At 40.5% G+C, this 22381-nt stretch overlaps 1 protein-coding gene across 1 annotated transcript in view; it reads right to left on the bottom strand.

Annotated features, from left to right (window-relative positions):
* The window catches only part of BZW2 (basic leucine zipper and W2 domains 2), a 57173-nt gene that overhangs the window by 3874 nt on the left and 30918 nt on the right, over nt 1-22381 (bottom strand). Inside the window, exons 6-10 of the mRNA XM_065628409.1 lie at nt 15071-15206; nt 11481-11590; nt 9435-9605; nt 8818-8964; nt 4462-4600 (exon numbers count right to left, since the gene is read on the bottom strand). Coding sequence (XP_065484481.1) covers nt 4462-4600; nt 8818-8964; nt 9435-9605; nt 11481-11590; nt 15071-15206 — 703 coding nt within the window. The remainder of the gene's footprint in view (nt 1-4461; nt 4601-8817; nt 8965-9434; nt 9606-11480; nt 11591-15070; nt 15207-22381) is intronic.

The raw sequence follows: 22381 nt of genomic DNA, 5'->3' as shown, positions 1-22381 counted from the left end.
AAAGCTTATGTACACCACAGAGTCCTACAGTTCACACAACTACATATGCAGAATTACTCAAGGTGTGACACATATTATGATCCTTAGGGAGAGGCAAAGAAAATCAGGGGAGATTTCAGGAAAGGAAAAAAAAAAAAAAAGTAGAACAACCCCCTCCCAGGGCTCAAGCTAGAGAGCTCTTGGGTGTTGTGGACATTTAAAAACATGAAGTTGCTGTATAGAAGAAGCTGCAGAAGCCCATTGCTGCGTTACAGTCCATATTACAATACTGTATAAGGACATGCCTCCAGGTAGGCGTGTATCTCAGTCCAGGAGTAATAGGATTTAAGTTTATTTTTTTTATTGGCAGACTGTCGGCTTGGTGCGTTTGTTGCCAAAGAGGATTGGGGGAACTTCTCCCCCCCCCTCCCTAAAACCTGAAACTTGATAATAGCAGCATGTAATCTCACTGTGTGCCTGGAAGATTAAAACATGCTCAAGTCAGGTAGATGGAAAATTTGCCTGTATATAACTCCATAGCAATAAGCCTCCTACACTAATAGGGAAGAACAAAATGCATTGAACTACAAAAAAGACAACGGCAACTCTCCTTTCATTTCTGAGAAATATTATTTGTAATACATTCATGCCTCCAGTGCTCCTAAGAGATGATATTCTCCTGTCAGCACAGAGATGCTCAATTAAACAATCATGCAGGACAGGCTGTAGTTAATCATACATCGAGGTTGCTTTGAAGCAATGGGAACACTGGGGGATATAGGAGGAGGAAGAGAATGATTCATTTGAGAGAGATATATATATATATAGTTATTCCTCATTAAAGTTGATTATAGATATATTTTAATGGCTGAGGCTGAACACTGTGGTTTGTGGGGGTGTGCACATCATTTTCACTGCAGTCCCAGGTGATGTCAGCCCCAGAGAGCTGGTTTTCCTGCAGGTACAACCCAAACCACCCACGGCCAGAGCCTCCAGGGACAATCCTCATGGAAGGCAGGAGCTGCAGAGCAGAGACTGAGGAACCCAGTGTCTTTACTGCGGGGTTAACTGGAAAGTTGCTTGAAGTTCAGGTCTCAGCTTTGTACTGAATCACCCAGTTCAAATGAATTTCTGCTTTCAACTCAAACTGCATAGCCGTTGGCGATAAAGGGAAAAGCAAACCCTGTCAGCTGCCAACGTAGGTCAATCAATCTCCAAAATTCAACTCTATTGCAGCTAACTCAGTTGGGAGGACAAAGCCTTAAGGCAAGGGCTCTTTCGATGCCAGGAATGTCTCTCACAGTACAGTCAGGGTCTTTATGGTATATTTTCTTTTGCTGGGAAAATTTTGCATCCAGTACCAAAAGGAAATACTTGAATAATGAAGATATTTAAAGATAATTGTGTCCCATTGAAAAACAAAACCCGTGTATCGAGTGGAACTTGAAGATTCAGTTCTTGTAAGCACAGGATTCCTGCAGCATTTGAGAAGCCAGTCTGCATCTTTTGGTTACAAGATTTCCATGCTGCAGAAGAGTATCTCTGAGGCCTAACGACAACGATGCAAACGATGCAAACCCGAGTGCTACTACACATGTACTTGTGTTTTGTTCCCCCTCCATATTTTGTAAACATTGTCTTGAATTCTAATGCAAGAGTACACAGACACTTTGTGCCTGCTAAGGGTGTTTGCGGTTCAAAGGGTGAAATTCCTCATGAAAGGAATGGTTATTAATTTCAATAGCATCGGTACATCGCATTTGAAATTTCCAGGTTGGACACAAACTAAAAGAGACTCTGCAACTGAATACCATTTATAGTGTGTAATTCGATGCTTATTTTACCCACAATTAAGGGACACACTAAAACATGGAATGGACTAAAAAGCAACATACATCTTACAGTACATGCATAACTAGCAAGAAGGCTGGCAAACTTAGCAGATGTCACTCAGGAGAATTCAGTAATTCTTATTCTGCAACTGGCTTTTGGTCAAAATGCAGAAGGCAGGTTTGTAATTGCACTGGTTTTAAGTAATGACGAGAGAAGCAACATCATAGCCAGGGATCAGCACAGAACTGGACAGCTTGTTTTCCTCTATAGTGTACCAGGAACACAAAGATATAATAATAACAATAATGTCAACAAGCTTTAACTGACTATAGAACTGCTTTTGCAGATTATACCTACAAGCTGGTAAAAAGCTGCTACCACATAAGGAAAAACAGGGCTTGGGCTTTCACTGGGGGAAAAGTGCATATTCCTCCTTGTTAGAGACAGAATTAAAAAAAAAAAAACAACAAAAAACAAACACCACAGGCTTTCAGGCCTTCTAGACGCTAACGAGCCCAACCATTCCCATCATGTTTGGTATTTCCATATAACTCCCAGAAAAGTAATCCAAGGGCTATTTTATGATGGAAACATGGGAAATATTTAAATGCAAGATGTTGGACATGCTGACAGGAGTAGTCATACAACTAAATGTGTCAAAGCATGGGTGGCATTTGGTGCCTGTCATCACTGATGACTATCTTCGTGCCCAGGAAGCACTCCCTCATAATGAGTAACAAGCAAATAAGCTGTCCACATTCAGCTGAATTTCTCTCTGCACATCCGCAGATACTTCAGATGTCTACATTTGTCACTAGAAAAAGTTCATTAGGGCCCCTGAAACCTCTCCGGTTCCTGTGCAGGTTCCAATTGAAGCACAACAGAAAAGGGAACACAGGCATCTGCTGCTCCCTCACCACCAGCATAGCCAGTAATCAGTTTTGGGGGCTGTTCTCCTTGATTAGGAAAGAGAAGATATGCTGTTATCAGCAACTTATCTACAATAAAGTATATGTCTCTAAATAAAGACTTGATGGCTTGTTTCCAGTGGATATGGATGAGCTGGGAAGAGGAAGAGAGTGAGATCCACCAGCATGGAAATGAAGCAGAGGCAGGCAGCAGGCAGCACTCGGTCCCACTTTAGGCCGGCATCTTCCTCACAGCTCTGCGCAAGCCAGAGCCACGGGCCATTAAAGCACGATAACATCACACGGGAGAAACAGGAACGGGAAGACTAGCGCTCCCAGAACTTTCCTTGGTTAATGCCGTAGCATGTCCTCACCTAATGCACACTGTTTGACTCCAAAGCTGCTTTACATAGACTTCCTTACTGTGCCCAGCGCTTGGAAGGGCCCTACGGCTCGTGGCCATACAGTCGGGCCAGCGTTTGCCAGCAGGCAGCAGTCAGTCTGCCAAACGGGGCAGATCAAACTTCAGCCTGCCCGGGGCCGGGAAGGGCCGGCAGCTGTGCCGTGGCACGGCCGCAGACGGCAGAGAGGCCGGGGCTCCAGCACGCCTACCCCACGTGTTCCCGGCACTAAAACAGTATCGCACATGCTGGACATGCTGAACTTCTGGCTTCCACTGACAGGCCATGAGGTTGCTCTTGCAGGCTAATAGAGTCATGAATTTACAAAAATTTTGAAGGAAGTCCTACACAGAACTGTTTCTGCTTTAACCATCTGAGCGCACAGCAGTTAGAGCAATCACTGACCGTGTCCGAAGTGAATTTTCTTTTTCAAAGAAAAATGAAAAAAGTGTTTGCTGCAGGTTGCAGTTTGAAGTTTGTTCTCAGTCATTAACAGTCTTTACAAGTTGTAGAATTTGAAGGCAGAGGAACAAGGTGCATCGTTTTTTTATTTGATCACTGAGGCCATGCTATATTGACACAAGTATGGAAATAAATCCATCTGATTCACTTCTGCCTTCTGATGCCATTATTTTAACAGTCTGAACTTGTTTGCCTTGAACATGTACCTGGACACAACAGGGTGACCAAAGGTCAATACTGGGTTTCTGCTCCTGCTGATTTTTCTCCTTAAACCATTTATAGCAAAAAAGTCAGAACAAACTGGCACCCACCTATCACACGCTGTGCAAGACCATTAGTCTCTATGACAACTCGATCTGAATTAACTTGCAAAGAAGTCAACTTCAAATAAAAATTAAATCCCTCAAACTATGGCACCTGCAAGAACCAGTGGGGAAAGCAAAAGGGAAAGAAGAATCAGGAAAGCTCCTCTGGCAGGGAAGAAGTAACAAAATCTTCCTGCCAAAAGGGTTTGCACTTTAAAGGTTTCTTAAAACTAAGCTCTAATTTACCTTTTTAAACCTGCCAGGAATTTGTAGAAATGTCTTCCTAGAACTGGTTTTATAGAAGGATTAAACTACACTTGACCAGACTGTGGATGGTGCTTGGATCATGCACATGCTTCCTGACTACAGGATAAATGCAACAAAGACAGAAAAGCTTGTTTCAGCTTTTCCTGCTGCCGCACGCTCCTTTGAACTATCAAAGCATAAGTTACTCCAGAGTTCAACCTTCTCATATGCAATACCTGAAGAACATCTGATTCCTACTGCATCACATGTGAGTGGCTGGCACAGAGAATCCATGCACAGTATACAAGAGTGGATATAGACTTTTACCTTTATAAAAGAGTACCACTATCTTCTGAAAGGCTTTCATGAAGTGGATGTTGTCATAACAGTACTCCTGCACCTTCTGGAGAAGAATCAGCTCTGACTGGCCTTGTGTGCTGAACACAGCAAGCAGGGGGGCATATTGCTGAAATGAAGAGAGGGTAAGAAACAAAATGCATGTCAGTATACTGGAATAAAAATAAATAAACACTTTTGATGTCTGTATCATGAATTTCATCCTTGAAAATCTGTTTCACTGAAACTTTAGATTTACTTGCCAATTGCATTTACTTAAACACATACACATAAATATCCATGAGCTTTTGTAAGATTTGCCGCACGCTGCGAGCTAAAATTCAGTACCAGTTTTAGATACTGAATTTTGTAAAATGAATTTATAAAGTCCACATCTCAGAGTACTGCTGTTCGTACACTTCACAAGGCAGGGTGATGCCGATTCAGGAGTGATGATGCTTTATTGATGCTCGTAACGTCATCCAAGGATGAAGTGCGTGAAAATACAAAACTCTAGTTGCACAGGGGTTTCAGAAGTCTCAGAAAATTGAACTAATTTAAGTTATTCGAGATAACTGTGATCAAGTGTCATTATTTTTTCTCATTATCACCATCAGAGTATCATGACAACCTTTGCTTTGGTAAACATCATTGTTTTCAAATCACAGAATTAACTGCTAGTGTTATTCGGACAAGACAGTAGCAGTAAAAACTTTTTTGTTATGCATTTTTTTCCCTCTTATTTCAGATTTTAAAATTAAAAATTATGTTAAAGGACCATATCCTGTTCACTCTTTCCTTAAAACATGCAGCGTTTATATCCATCCCTCCAGCCTCCTCTCCTCTTTGCCTGTGACAAGTCCAGGTAAGACTGCAATCTTAAATGAAAGGTAATATTAAAAGCATTTTTCAGAGCTGAAGGGAAGACAAATTACCCTTTATCTTCAGAGCCCCAAGCCAAATATATGTTAAGTTTACCATTTAAATTGTTTTTGCACTGCTCAGCTGAGCCTTTCTTCATCATTTTCAGTAACACACTCAGTTTGGCATTTTCAGCTGGATTTGCAATGGCCTAATGCAGCAGAGTTCTGGTCTGTGCGAGCAGGGCTGCCGATGGACATGGTCAGGTACCAAACCACCTGTCACCAGCAGCACTGATGGGCACGTTCAGAAGAACATACACTTCAGGACTTCTTTACAAGAGGCTAAATCCTGGGGGTTTTACTCAACATGATCCATGAAAAAAAAAAATTGAAATGCATGAAAATCACCTGAAGTTTGAAAGGTCCAGAATGTCTTTTGCAAAATAATTATCAGCTACTACTTTAAAGAAAGAGAGAGCAAAAAAATCACAGTGCAACTGTAACAAGACCAGCTAGGCAAGCAGACAGTATTATTACTTTTGGAAGAAAATCCCTTACAAAGTAACTATGAGAAGTTACTAAATGTACCCAACACCAGACGCTGAGTATTTCCACTTCTGGCAGGTATAGCCACACCTCTAGAAACAATGCCACTGTTTTGGTAAAAGCATTGCAAAACTTGTGCAGGCTTTAGGTAGCAAGACTAGCTCTTTTTCCCCTTTTGGTCCTGGAAGCATCCAGCTCGTATCTAGGCAAGTTGCGGGGAGGCAGGGCAATATATACTGCTGTTAAATAAACTAAATGCACCAGCAGAACCCGCTCCCATCCACAGGTTTCTGAAGTGCTGCTGCCTCTAAGTGTTAAGCAATTTATAACAAAAACCCTACCTTTAGAAGTAAGATACCTTCATTTTGCCACATCTGACCAATTCCCTTTGCTTTCCTCTCGCTCCTCAACTGGCACAGACTTAAAATTATAAGTTTCACAAGTGTCTAACTGACTAAGGACCCATAAAATTAGTGTTCTCTCATTGCTGGCTGAGTTACGTGGCGTTAGTTTCTATTTGCCTCGGGTTAGGTAGCAGCGGGCCAGCAGCTGCAGTGTCACAAATCTCACACCACGGCCTTGCTGGCAGCGCAAATTGTCTGGAGGATTTTCCCCATCCATGGGGAATGTCTCTTCTCTGCACTGGAGGTGGCCTAGGGCCTAAGCCCCAGTGTCATGGTGAGGTTACTGGGGCGATGAAGAGCTTATCCTGTAAGATTCTGGGTTTAACAGCTTGCCCCATCTCCTCCTGAGTTCAGCTCCTGCTGCATGCATGGCACACGTGGCATTCACTGCTTCATGGCTGCCCACCACCTCCACTAGGAAGCCACCCATCCAAGTACAGCTTGTTAAGAACTGTAAACTAGGTTAATATTCTGTGCCTTGATATGTCTTTTCAGGGGTCCCTCGCATACAGTTTACTAAAAGAAATCTAATAAATTCAAGAGACTGGTACCCATATGTCCAAGCTTTGGGAACTGTGCTTTGTGAAAGTTACCTGTCAGGTACAGCCATACAAGAATAAATCGCACCACCTGGCATGTCCCACGTCAAGTACGTATTTATACACATCCTGACTCACACAGTTGTTTTGCCCTGGTGGTGTGATTGTTTCAGGGCACACTGACACACAGCAGGGCACAGAACCAGGCTCTGTGTCACACTAACAGCGTTAATCTGATTTCTGGAGGAGGCTGACACATTGGGTCAGCCGAGAACCCAAAGAGAGGAATCCAAGATCTGTCTCTACCTATCTATAGACAGAGGATGTGAAACAAATGCTGTTCATTTTTGAAAAATGAAATGTAAAGAATCAGCTAGCACAGTCTGAATTTCTATTACTACTGTTTCTGTTAAAATCATACCTATAACTGCAAATAGTAAATACTCCATACAAATTTGTCCCTGTGTTTTCAGACAGTGCTAACTAGAAAGATGCCTGTCTCATGTAGGCAAGATGTCTTACCTAATTTAGTGCGGTTACATACATAGTTGATCGCTCGGGACAGCGAGATTCATAGGACTAAGCATCCAGTCAACAATATTTGTACAAAGCCAGCTATGTTTCTATTTTCCCAATGTTCAAATACTCCAAAAAATGTTTGTTAATTTGCCCTGCAGTACTAGACAGTAAATCTCAATGAATAATCTGTTACAACTCAAAGAGATATGATCAATTTTTACATCAAAAGAACAAGCAAAACAATGTCTCTCCTTCTGGAAACTATCTCGTCTTTCTACTGCTGTTTGGGTCACTTGAGAAGACTTCAAGGCACTCAATTTTACCATCAAAGACTACAAAAGATCGCAAGCAACTGCATTTCTAGGATGGCTTATGTTGCTCTTGGGAAACCAAATTCGGATGAAAGGACAGCAGTAGTAGGAACTAAACCAATGTGGGAACTCCAATAGAGGCATCCAATATGAAGAAGAAAGGAATTCAGATCAAGCTTAAGATCCATTTTACCATAAAGTACAGATTGCTTCTAGCCTAGGGCAAATCTTTGCGGCCTTGGCTATGAGGGAGTATTCTCTTGCTCAAGATTTACTAGCTTAAAAGGACTAATTCTGCTGAAAAGCCTTTTTGCCTCTGTTCTCAGTTCAAGTGTCTTGCACCACACCGTTCCTTCAGACTTAGATGAGGAACACCAACCACTGCAATGACTCCAATGCCTCTGCATTGTTTTCAGGTTTTGAGTTTTTCTTCCGCTCCAGGGTCAGAAGAGTTTTTCTACCAACATAAAACTGTGACACTGCGATCTGTCATCACTTAGCAAACTACAGCCAGTCTCTCTATGCATTCAGTTCTCTTAGCCATAAGGACAGTACCTGGATCAGAGAGTAACCACCATACACAGTGCACATGCTCTCAAGCCAGCTCCTGGCTTATTAGTTGACAAGTCACTGAGTATCCAGCTCCCACAGTCAACATTGGTAAAACCATTTCACAGATTCTGAGCTCAGCAGCCCTTCCTGGATCTAACCAAGCTCTGTGCAAAGCCAGCACAGGTGCCACCTCACCGTGCTCCCAAAACTTCTTTGCTTCTGGCAAAGACATACCAAAGGCAGTTCCTGCAGGCTTCCCAGTCAGGTCGGAGCACAGCTGAGCCTCAGCACTTGCTCAGTGTTGTCCCCAAGGCAGGGAGCCTCTTGGGATCTGGCACACCGAGAAAGCGCAACGCAGAGGTGCTCAGGCTGTGACCACCTCAGTTTGCTCTGGTTCTCTGCACTGTGCCTCAGGGCATTCGATATTCTGAACTACCTCAATTTTGCATTAATTTGACTACAGGAGAAGGGACTAGACACAAGACATTCCAATGCTTAGTGTGCTCAGCGTCAGCCCTCAAGACTCTAAATCTGGATTTAAGCAGGCAAAAACTTGACAGCTGTTATTCTCTTAGTTCACTGCAGCCCTTCCCCTCTTCACCCACACACGCACCTTTAGGTGTTTGAGGGCTTGCTCTGCAACCAGCTCTTCCTTCTTGTTCCATTCCACAGCATTCATGACGCAGGTCCACAGGAGACCGATTACTGCTGGCTCTGGCAGCTCATTTCTCTTCATTTCCTCTTTTACGTAAAGCACTACCTGCAGCAGGAAATAAACCAGGAATGGTGCTGCCTTACCAAATACTTGCAGTCATTTACAAATAACACCACAGCACAGAAGTAATAAGAAACAAAATTAGAACAAGAATAACAAAAAGGAAGCATTTAGCATTTGCAACATTACTACTACTTGACTACAAGTTTTGTCTCTCCTCTCCAACCTAACAGTTAATACAGTTAAATGAAATACATTCTCATGAAGCATAACTGAACAAAGCAAACAAAACAAGAACAATCAAAAAACCCCACAGTCATCTGCACTTGTAAATCCAGAGGATGTTTTGTTGCTTTAGTCTTAAGCGCAGGGTGAACCGATGAATAAATTAAAACAATATAAAGAAAAGCAGGAAAACTATGAGGTGCTTATATCTGTTCCTCTGTACCTACTGTTGATTCAAGTCTTTCACTATGATTGTATAAACAGAAGTTGTAAAAAAACCCACTCTTTACCTCTTTAATTGGGCATTCCTGAGAGAGACGTTCTTGTAGCTCTTTTTGAAGTTCTTTACGAGTCCCCAGTGACTGCTGAACTCTAAGGAAATCTGAGAGCTCTTTTAGACCTGCTTCAGTAAAATACTTGGCAAAATGGTCCACATTCTGCCGGTTGGCTGGAAATAGTTCCTAAAAAGACAGAGATGCTCACTGTTAAATAAATAACCAACTGTGACTCTTGACAGAATGGAAGGAACATTTTTTAAGAATGAACAATGGGAATCACCTGCTACCGCACTTAAAAAAGTCAACGCTTGTGCTAACACTGGAAAAGTCAACCCTTTGTTCATAATGTTGTTTCATTAAAGTGGAAGGAAAAACGACGGTCAGTTACACAAAAAGCCTAACACCCTCTCCACGTGAAATGCACGTACTTATGAAGAGCTGTGACCCTAAGCTGTTGCTCAAAACAGAGAAAATACGCCTTTTCCAGATTCCAAGAGTCTTGTAGGGAAAGTACAAAGGAATAGATGGTAAAGCCATTATACGCAAAGCACACTTACCAAGCCCTCCCAGTGCGTCCACACATTTACCTCTTAAGAAAAAGACACTTAGCACTACACACATGGCCCCGGCACCCCGGCCCGATGTCGCTACTCTGCTGAGCAATCATTACCACTAATGCGCCATTCAACAAACATCACAAAAGCCCCTATGTATTGTTAACATTAACTCCTGTAGGCATTTCTGACTCAAAGACACCATCGTCCAGCTACTTAGAAAAGTTAAAATGATTCTTAAAAATTGCTACAGCAAATGCCCCATCTTGGCAACGAATCCACGGCATTTGCCTACAATCCATTTTTTTGCTGTCTAGCAATGATTTGTGGGATAGATACCACTTTTTTTTTTTTTTTTTTTTTTTTTTTTACAAAGAAGCTAGAGACCCTCAAAATCTGTTTACTTACTGAAAATGAGATTAAGAAGAAACTTTCATGAAGACAGCTGTGCTAGGCAACATCATCTGATACATTATAGTTGTTTAATATAGCAGCATAATGAGACCCAACAGCTGAAAGTTTAAGTCAGTCAAGTTTGAAACAGAAATAAGATGCAGTTTGCTTTTCTTCCTCCTCTCTAATAAACAGTGTAATTAGCCCATTTCACAGCTTTATCGCAAATTACTTATGACTTGGACTCTTCAAATCAAATACAAATTGAAGAGATGAAGGAGTGGGGGGGTTGCTTCACTTTTGAAAGATTCTCGTGGAATCATAAATTATTGAGGTAGAAACAGGAAATGCTGCTGAAATTCTCCAGGCAGCGCTACACAGGATGTAGCGCATTTGATTGGATTATCACAGCAGCAATCTTTTTGAGGATTAAAAAAAAAAAAAAAAAAAGCCCTATTGATCTTCAGAAAGACACTTGGAGAGAACGGCACACAACATTGCTGCATATTCATATATCCTTTAAATACCTCGGGCCATTGCTACAAACCCAGAACGCAGGTTTCGAGTCCAAGGGCTGAAAGCCTTCCTGCATTGCTGCTACCAGGTCTGCTGGCACCACTGGAGGACCAGTTATGCTGCCCAGATGGCTGTTGCTGCAGAAAATGGGCTTTTGTTATCCTATTTAAACACTGTCGCTTTGGAACCTGTATTCTAATCATAACCCTTTATACTTTATCTATTATTTACAAAAGTAAACATGTTTCAAAAAAACCACAAGTCCTCATGCACAGTTGCAGGTGGTGTGTGTTTTGTTAGCAGTGGTTAGAAAAAAATCTTAATTAATTAATTCCCAATCCCTATATATGTAGTCTTTCAGAAGGCATTTAACTATAGAAAAAATAGAGACAGAATGTAAAAACATGTGGTATTTAATATTCCTGAACCTGTATCAATGCTACAGCCATAACAATACTGCTGTGATTCAAAATATTTTTAAAATGTTAAGTCAGTCTGATGGGGAGTTAACAGGCTTACAGCAGAGTACCATCTGCATTTTATTTCCTCTTCTTTCCCAAAGAGATAAGGATTGTTGAAAATATGTTGTACTTACTAGCAATCTCTTATCGAGGTTGGCTTTTCTTAAAGCAGAGGTAACAGAATTGGCATCTTTCTCTGCCATCCATGCTTTAAAAAGCTTTACAGCGAAAGAGGCTGCAATCCCTATTTGAGAAAAAACACAAAACCATGCTTCAGCACTTTTCAACATGAATTAGAGATGGTTATAAGAATTACAAGGTTACAAAATGGTTACAAGAACATAGAATGAAAATACATTTATGACAACAGGACCAAACATGTAGAGATGAAATGCTATTTTTTTTTCTTTAATGCAGTATTATTTTTCTGAAGTATGCTAGATTGTTTGAAAAATCTTTTCATTCTGTATTGCCCATCACCATTCAATTGTTCAAAGATTCTCTTTGCAGTTGTTTTTCCTACCCTCCCTAATTTACAGATTAAGTCCAATGCAAAAGGAAAAATTGTGTTAAATCAGGAAATGAAGGCACAAAATAACAAAGAATAATCAGAAATAAGAACTGAAAAAAAAATATATTCAAACGGCATTTAGGAAGCCCTGGAATAAGGTTAAATAACTTTGCAACTTCAAGGTAACCGATTGTACCCCGTCCTCCTAGTAGCTGGCAGAACCAGGCACAAATGCTATTTTAAATTGAAAATTCCTTCCTCAAGGCACAACTTAATATTTTCTGCATTAAATCAAAAGAACTCTACTTCCCTTAGTTGTAGCTTTCCCAGGGGAGCTAACACGCCATTAGCCCCACACCTCCTGCTTCCCCCCGGCTCGTGTTCCTGGAGCAGCACTGGTTCCTGGAGCTCTGCTCTGGCATCTCAGCTGCAAGTGGCAACTGTGGGGAGCTGGAGGAACCTGCAAGGTCTGGGAGACCCAGCTCATCCTTGAGGAAGGTTGCCTCTAGGCCAGTTACACTTCTCCGTGCCACTCAGTGCCACTGAGGGTGGGGATAATGATACCGCTATACTATACTATGCTACGGCCAGTCATCATAATTTTCTGCTTCCCTCCCAAACATTCCTGAAGCTGCAAGAGGTAGATGGGACCAACTGGTAGGAAGCAGCTCCGTCATTCTTAGCCACTTTATAGATAGATATCCATTCTTCTTATTTCTAGGATACATTGGCTAAATGAGTCATCAAACAAGAACAGAAAAGACTATTCCCAGAGCAGTGTAAGCTTCATTAACATTCGTTACAGATCTTGACTGTTATGACAGTTTTAGCAACCTTATTGCAAGAGCTTAGTCATAAGGCACAACTCTTACAGAAGTACCATATGGAACTATAGGTGCACAATGCCATGCAAGAGAGGTCTACAAATATTACTTTGGGCTTTTTTCACATGTTGTGCAGCAGGTTCCAAGTGCAACCAGCAGGATGCCAAGTACTGTCAGCTGACTAGTCAAGACTGACAAAGCCTGGTCTACCAACAGCAGACCTAGGTGTAATGCCCACCTGTAACTGCTGAACCTGCAAGCACAGGTCAGCATATCCAATGTGCTCATAAGTTTGATACCAACACTGAGTGGAACACTCTGGTCTCAGTCACCAAGCACTGTCCCCAGTAACCAAGTCCTAAACCCTTTTTCAAGTTTTAGTTTAAAACAAAACAAATTTTACGCCAGTGCAAATGTCAGAGGGAGGTTGTTCTACAGCTTCCCTAACCTCATGTTGTCAAACTTACTTCTAATTTACAGTCCAAATTTATCATCAGCCACTTCTTATGCTCTATTCATGTGCTGCCACTGCCTTTTCCTTTAAGCAGCTCTTCTCTTTTTCCATTTGTTTTTGTTTTTCTTTTTTTGTTTTTCTTTTTTTTTTTTTTCCTTTTCCCCCTATTTGCAGAAAGCTGCTTCAGCCATTCATTTCATTGATTAACCCCATTAGCTGCTCTTTGCATTTGCACTGTTTTTTCGGCATGGGTGACAATAAGGGCACACATAACCCTGCTGAGGTTTCACCACTGCCTAGACCTTTCTCTGTCCCTGCTAGAAATAAGTCAGCTATCCCCAAAAGACATTTTTTTCCCGTCTGTACATCACAATAAAAGTAATGACAACACTGAAAAAGGGTAATCCTAAAATAAATTAGGTATTTGTCCCTAAACTTGATGGATCTCTTATTAGCACTATCTGTCCTCTCTCCCTTTCAACCAATTCTTTGCCAACGTTACAATTGCCACGCTGATCAACAGCTCCCTCAGATAATTTTTTCCTTGTGTATTTTAACCTCACTTGCCTGCAGTATTGATTTTTGTAAATCAAAGTATAATGCTTATTTTTATATGATCTACCTGTTTTAAGCCTTAATCTTTTTCCCGTTTTTCATTTATCTTTGCATCTTTAATTATTCTTCCATAAAAGATCTATTCCAGAACACTGATTGAACTTCCTCAAATGTGACACAGGTACATTTTACTATAGATAAACCAAGAACCAACACTATATGTAAGCTCCTGACAAAAGTTTAGAGCGCCTAGAAACATAAGTGTATAATGCAAATACAATTTGTTCTAGGATCAGTATATAACAATTATATTCTTAAAATGTTAAATTTAAAATATAACAAATTATGTGAGTTTTAAGAATTTGAGTTAACAGATGCCTCTTGTCTTCCCATAACTAGGAAAAGACTCTGATTTAAAAACATTGCAGGCCATCACCCTAAGACATGGATTAGTGCTTTTGTTTGAATTTTCTCCCAGTTCAGTTCTGATTCTGAAAGCTGTGGGTGATGACAGAGCAAAGCTGCAGCTGTGGCTTTTCTTTCCGCAGCATTTAGAAAACAAATGTAATGGTTAGCAGGCTGCAAATGATGACATGAAGTTAGAACACTTTTTTTTTAAATGAAAGTTAGAATATATTTTAGCTAATATATAGCTCTTTAACAAAATCAAAAAGATTTCATGAAAACCTGTTCAACACTGACAGTGCATTTGCGATTATTCCAGGTAGTCAGTAACTAGTGGAGAAAGACAATGGAAAAATCAGGACTCCAAGGCAGCTATAACTAACTAAATAAAAACCCTCCAAAAAAAGAAATCATCTCAAAAAGGCATTATATCCTAAGACTGAAAGAACAGTTACTCATTATATGGTAAATACAAATCCATGGGAAAGTGTATCAAACACTGATCACTACTAGTGTGAAGGCAAAACGAGGGCTTGAATTCTTTTTTACCTTCTGCAATACCCAGCTGGCCTGCATGTGCTCTCTGTCCCACTTCACACTCACATGCGCAAGATATTTGCAACACTTGAAAAAACGCTAGAAGCCATATATCAGGAATAGATTTCACAGTTCACACTTTTGTAGTACCACAATAATGCATATATTCTACAATTTCGCACACGTGTATAACTTCCAGAAAACATAAATCCTTTAGGGTTTACTTTTGGTTTTGTTGCTTTTTTCCTAGGTTGGACTGCCCTCTTATTAGATTTCACAAAGTATGTTGGTTGTTGCTGTCTGTATAGGCTTCTGCTTTAAAATACTGATTTCTGTTGCACAGTTGAAGGCTTCCAATGTATAAAATATGTTGCAATAAAATACATCCCTGATTAAAGATAATGTAAGAAAAAAAAAAAAGATTGTGTAGAAAATTACCTTCTTTGACTATATTGTCAGTGAAGAGGCTTGTTAAAATTGTAGCAGGAAGAGTCCCGTTGGCTAACAGGATGCCAGAAAGCATTGCCAGCTTTGTCTGTTCTGTCTCAGTGAAGGCTTTAAGAAACAGCAGAAGCTGTGGATCAGACAAGAAGGAAAAAAATATATATATATTTGAGCCATAGGCAATAATAACAGGTAGAGAAGAATATTAGCAGACAGTTTAATTTCTTATTTCTCAAGAAGTCCCACTATAATTAATAGCAATCACATCGAAATCTGTCCTGAAGCATGGCAGTGCCATTTCACTGATCACTTAAAATTTCACTTTGCATAAGGATGCAAACATGTGCAATACAGCCTTACTCAGGGAGACAAGGCCTCTCTTCTCCAAATATACAGATACATGTGTAAAAATAAAAGTGCTCGTTAAAGGCTTGAGACCCACAGAAATTACAGGATCACAGACTTGCTGATTTCAACAGGCTGACAGGCGCTTGTACATTTTCAGACCAGACTAAGCCCCACACAGTCACAGTTCCTTTTCTAGCTTACAAAAACTATTACTCACGTGAACAATAAAAGGATAAGAAAGTTTCCTGTTTTCCTTTTGGGGAAGGGAACAGAGCACAATTACAACAGATTTTCTATTGGCTAAAATAAGAAATATATTTCAAGTTCAGACATTCTTGATACAGCTGGCAAAGGACAGACAGGAACAAAAGCTGCTTTAAGACCTTGCCGTTCCCACTACAAGAGGAAACAACCAGCTTGAGAAAAAAATTACAAACCTCACCATCCTAAGCACTAGAAGATCTGAACTACACATTTACCTCTTCAAGTCTAAAACCAGCAACTGAGTCTATTTATGTATCTTAATTTCATGTTAAAATAAAATGCATGACTTGAAAGTGTATTGATGCAGTACATTACATCTCTTTTCCTTTACATCAGGAAAGAAGTTCCACAAATGAGATTTTGTTGATAGTGTTACTGTTAACAGTACCATTTTCTTAACCTGTTGTTAGCAATCACAATATGGCTGATAGGAAAAAGGAGGTTACAGAGCAAAGGGCAGCTTCATCCATTGCAAAAAGCTGCTGACTGCATCAGAAGCTAGCTTACAAATTGACCATCAGGACAGGGAAAAAAAAAAAAGAAGACTGCAGACATCCATTTCTGAGTTAAAAAGGAATTCTCATTTCCTTCAGCTACCAGCACTTTATTCAGCTACCTTCTGCTGTCATTACACCCTTTTTCCTTCTCCAAATGAGCAATAGATGCAATGGAAGCAGAGCAGCCCATGCTGATGGAAAATTCCCACCCCGTTTCCAAATTAAGGATATTTTTTAATTACCAAAACCTACTCGTAGAAAGGGACAGAATATCAGACATGGCCCTGTGCTTGTTCGTTACCGCAGACAGTGAGAGCTCTTCTCCAAGATAACTAAGCAGCTTATCATTAACTGTAAAGCTTTCTGAATGCAGTGATATTTTTAAAATCCGGATAACTAATGAAGTAAATCATTAAAACTCATGCAGTGTTTTATGAATAGCTCTGCTCTGCATCAGTGAACAGAACTGAAAAAAAACCCTCATTCATATGGTAGTACTTACATAATAACATCAGCTTTAAATTACAGCTTATACAGGCCTGAATGATTCAACCACAGTCAAATCATTTAGTGTTTTTTTAAGTGAGCTTCAGCCAAATGATTGCAACATGCAGTTTTAGCTTAAAATAAATAATAAAAAAAAGTAAAATCTCCAGGTGTAATTTTATTTCAACAAACTGTGACTCACAACCAAAAAAGGAAATTTGGGATGCAGATGAATGGAATTATTATTTCTAAACACATGGCTGAGAAACAAGTGGCGTGCTGTACTTCCAAATGCAGCAATTAACTGGTATATGTAATGGTGCAAGTAAAGGAACTCCAGGGCCACATGTAATGGCAAGACTGAAAACATTTTTACAGTATTTCAGTATAAGCCTAACATAAAATGGAGGCCTGGGGAATTAAAGCTTTCTTTATACAAGCCTTATCAACAACACTGTACCAAAATGAGATCTGCACAAGAAAAAACAGGAATTAGACCTTTTGCTCTTTACTGTAATCTACTGAGACTGTTAACAAAGAGGAAACAGCTTTAGATTTCTGTGTAGCCTCCTTGACTCTTTTTCCTTCTGCTCCCATATAAGCAACAGATGAGCATTTTGATTAGAAAGTGGTCCCACTGACTACTGTAACATGACAAACCAGGTTTCTGGCATGCTTCTGAGCTGTAACCTCCCTTGGGTTTTGTCAGTAATGAGTAAATCATGAACAGTTATACCCATTTATGTCAGACTCCAGTCACGAAAGCAACAACAGCAGTAAATGCAGCTGCAAGAACACGGCAATGCAGTTCAAGGCAGAGAAGGATTCTAAGAGAACATCCAAACATTTATTGACACTTGTTTCGAGAAATCTGTATTCGTCCAAACGTTTTGCATGGTCTGAAATGATGTGTCTATGAAGTTCGCAGTCTTGACCTCTTCCCTTTCCTTTGAAATGTGCTTCTTGCAAGCCTCTTGGAATGAATCTGATTTAGGGTGTTCTTGAACAGTGCCCCACTGCAGTATGTTTTGAGCAAGAATCTGGTCTTCTACACATCTCCTAGTGCTTAAAGTACTGCTAGTGTTACTGCATAATTTTTGTTTTACTAATATTTTTGAAAAGCCTCTCCAACAAACTTACATATATCATTTTCTGCTCTTAAAGGATATTATTCTATATTTCAAGCAACTGTGAAACATCGGCTAATTCAGGGGGAGACTGAATGATAGGAAAAAGACAAAACCTCTAATAAACCCACTTAGAAACCATCAAAAAGAACAAAATGTTCAGTTCAAAGCTGTCGTTTCAGATTTTTATTGCCGATTACTTTAAGAGCTCTTCTTTCACCATCACAATTACAAACCTCAGCAGGGAAGTAACAAAATGTTCAAGTCACTTCAGAATAGTACCAAACCACCCACAGAAAGTTCTCCCAGCCGATGCTTCCCTGCTGTGAGCCAAGCGCTGCCATTACTGCTTTTGTTACAGATACAAGCTGATTCTAGGCATAAAATGCACAGTTCTGGCTCACAATTTTGTATTTCTATCATAGCTATAAGAACTCCCAAGTATTTAAGTGGGAGTTCAGAATGCCTAATAAGCACAAGACCAGACTTAATGTGCTGTTCCATGCTATTTTCGTCTTTAAAGGAAAAGTCTTTCAGGCACAAATTCTGGGCATAAAAGACAGGCACAAGTAAAGACATGCACGCAACATTAAAAAGCATACTAGAAAAACAAGTGTTTCTGCTCTCTCTCTTGCAATCTGGAAGCCTTAATAGTGAAAATTAAGGAATTTTATCTACACAGGGAGTGTGGTGCCTTTTTGTATCTTCATTATCTGAAGTGGTCTGTTGCTTTAGCATCTGACAGTCTGTCACATCTGTAGACAGCACTGAACTGTCAGCAGTGGAGAAGGCAGTAGAAATAACAGATACCTGCTGACTGATTCTTGCCTTTCATTTAGCTGACTTAAAGCATCTCTGTTCACCCCCCATTTGATCTCAGGATGTTAGGCTCCTCTTATTTTGTAATTCTCAGCTTTAGAGTTCTTTCATTAGGAAAACAGGAATATGAACAAAGGACCTCATGACATCTCCCAGTACTTCACATGCCCTCATATGACTCAGTAATATTTATTACTGTTAAGACCAAAAATATACTTATCTGTACTTTATCCTAATTTTTTTAATAAAAAAACCTATACAGAATGCTCCTTAGGCTCACAAAAATAGTACACAGACAAATAGTGCTGCATGGTTCACCCACTGACCTGGGCAGAAATAGATATGTAAGAAAGATGAACACAAATTTGGAATTGACAATTTTACTCAAATTATTGCAAAATGTTGTCATAGGTCTATGCAGGCACACCGGTGTGCTGGTTTGACTGAAAATGAGTTAATTTTCTTCATGCAGTTAGAAACCTTTCTTTTTCATAGCTAGCACGGTCATTATTTGGACTTAGTTTGAGAACAAGAGGTAACACCCCAGTGCAGAGTTAATGTTTTTAATTGCTCTGGTCTGAGAGCCAAGGACACTCTGAGCACTCTGCCCACAGGTGTGAGGCATCGAGGAAGGGGGGCATGGATGGGGCAGAGCTTGACTGACAGCCAGACTGATCAGTAAGAGGATTCCATCCCACTAGCGTCATGCTTCACATTTAAGGAGAGTTGGGATCTTTTGAGTTGCTCTCTCGTTTCTTTGCCTTCTTCGGTCTCTTTTGTCAGAGCCAGGACAGTTTGGGAGAGTTCTGTTCAGGACGTTTAGTTTGGCCTTTTTGCCATCCTGACGTTTTGCAGAGGCCTCTGGGCCTTTCTGTCTTTTTTCCTCTTTTCTCTCTCCGGGATCAGTTGTTGAGACCAGGTTCTGCTTCCTGGGACTGGCTGCTCGGTGCGGATGGAGTTTGTGAGGAAACGCATTGAGTATCTTTTATTTTATATCCTATTTCTATTTTTATATATAAAGATATATATTTACTAGTAGTGTATTAGTATTTTGTTATTTCATTAAACTGTGTTTATCTCAACCCAAGTTTCTCCCTTCTCTTTCAATTTGCTCCTCTATTTGGGGTGTAGGTGGGTAAGCGAGCAGCTATCGTGGTTGTATTGCTAGCTCGGGTTAAACCGTGACAACTGGGCAGCACTCACACAAACGTAAGCTGCGTATATTAAAAACCGGTAGGTGAGTAATGCACTTAAAAATCCTTGTCTTCTATTGAAATCGCTTGCACGAAACAACTTAGATATAAAAATTTAGATGTAAGGTTTGCTTATGTCACTAGAAGAACAATTTGCAATCTCGTGGGGAGAGAATTAAGAAATAAAGCATTTGAAAGCTGGAAGCACACATGAAAGGGAGAGATTCTGGGAAATAAGAACAACAAAATATAATAATGACAAAACGACAAAATTATGAACTAGAAGCCATAAAGCAAATACTTGTGCAAATACTGCCATCTAAGACAGTCTTTCTTTAAAGAGAAGCCCCACTGACACCATCTGGTTCTTTAGAATGAAAATGCTGGTATGGCCTTGTTTTTTTTTAGTGTGACTTTCCACAAGATAAATTAATTTTCCCCTGAGTGCTCTAGCTGCCTAATGAATCTACCAGAAAAACCATGATTGCTGGGACAATGACCCATGAAACAACATCCAGGAGTTGCTCTCTGGCTTTTCTAACCATCGCCTAACTGCAGTAGTCTTTAAACTACTAAATTGTGCAGAAGCACCCTCTAGAAATATTAATGTATCTATGTTGTGACGCTTCTCATGGGCAGCTGCTCTCATACGCATTACCGCACACAGTGATTAAAGTATTAAATAGGTAAAAACCCAGCAGCCTCATCAGCGAGATGAAAGCCACCTGAAGTACGGGTTCACACACACACAGGGAGGCAGGATCACAGAATCACAGAATGTTAGGGATTGGAAAGGATCTCAGAAGATCATCTAGTCCAAGCCCCCCACCGGAGCAGGAACACCCAGATGAGGTTACACAGGAATGTGTCCAGGCAGGGTTTGAATGTCTCCAGAGAAGGAGACTCCACAACCTCCCTGGGCAGCCTGTTCCAGTGTCTGACACCCTCACTGTGAAGAAGTTTCTTCTCATGTTTAAGTGGAATCTCCTGTGTTCCAGTTTGCACCCATTGCCCCTTGTCCTATCATTGGTTGTCACCAAGAAGAGTCTGGCTCCATCCTCGTGACACTCACCCTTTACATATTTATAAACATTAATGGAGTCACCCCTCAGTCTCCTCTTCTCCAAGCTAAAGAGACCCAGCTCCCTCAGCCTTAAGCAGAAGGCGACTACCAGCAGTCCTCAAAGGTTTATGACGCGATGACAGCACAGGTGCAACACACAGGCCCAAACTTTCACAACCACCTTCCTAACTTCTAAATTTTCAAATAAACTGCATTAACCAAGGAATAGAGTGCATCCGGCACCCACACCGCAAGTCCAGGTCCCCAGGAGCCAGGCCAAGATTGGCACCAGCGCTAAGGGTGACAATGGAAGGGCAGATGGAAAAGTTACCCCCCAGCCTAGGACCACGGTGCAAACCTCATCTTGTGATTTCTCATACAAGATGTTACCTGACACTGAAGACTACACAAAAAGCCTGTACATAAAATTGAGATTTGCAGTCTGCAGGGTGAACGAGCCCTCTCTGGCCTCATGCTGCCAGGGCTAGGATGCTTCCAATGGCTTTACGTGAGTAGCATGACTCCAGCCACGCTGTACCTCAAACTATTGCTTCCTCGCAAGGTACCATATAGTTAATCTTCACATCAGAGGCACTTGTTCCCCAGCTGAAGAGTCAAATTATTATACATTAACCATAGTCTCATCTTGTCACTGAGTGTGCCAAGTGAATTCTTAGAAACTTAGAGCATTCAAACCAAGCAAGTTAAAGAGAGAAGAGGCGGCTTGAATTGACACGGTATTTGCTTAATATGCTGAACACTCTCTGCAACTTGAATTCTCTGAGTCAGTGTTTCTCATGTCAATGATTATAGTAATTAGCAGCAAGAACACTAGATTTAGGGGGGCGACAGAGGTAAATTTAGGTCTTTAGAATGATGTATGGAGCAATCAGCACCAGTTAATAGGCATGCTGGCCACAAGCACAAAAATAATTTCCTATATGAGCAAGAATGTATAAATCGGAGCCAAATTTACTCAGCCACTAGAGGTGGTGGTGAGGCATCACACTCCAGACTTATCCTCACTTGACCCTTGCAGCAATCTTTCAAACATATAAATAATATAGAAATACACATTTATTCTTTTAACAAACATGGCATTTTAGTCATAGGACAGGTTTTGCCATTATCAGCATGCCTGTTAACTTAGAGCGCAGCGGTGTTTATTATGTACTCAGACCATTAGAAAAATATATTTACATCTGTTACTAGGGGCTCAAAATAGACAAAATAAGTCTGTGTTTTGTTTTTCAAAAATTTCTACCCATGTTTCTCCTGTCTCCTTAGAAGTCAGTATCACAAAACAAAACAGTATCCACAAATATCCACTACAGTCTAACTGGCAAATCCTGAGCACTCTGCCAGTGGTGATGACTTTTTCTTGCATATATCTATGGCCTCAAATACAAAAACTTGTGGCTAGAAATCATTCCACAATGCAGGAGCAGTTTAATATTCATACACTGAGTGACACTCTGCAGAGCAGATTTGCACTTATTCTGTGGAAA

The sequence above is a fragment of the Caloenas nicobarica genome, chromosome 2 (genome assembly GCF_036013445.1).
Source record: "Caloenas nicobarica isolate bCalNic1 chromosome 2, bCalNic1.hap1, whole genome shotgun sequence".
NCBI lineage: Eukaryota > Metazoa > Chordata > Aves > Columbiformes > Columbidae > Caloenas > Caloenas nicobarica.
The sequence above is the reverse complement of the archived record's forward strand: the minus strand, read 5'-3'. Positions and strand labels throughout refer to the sequence as shown.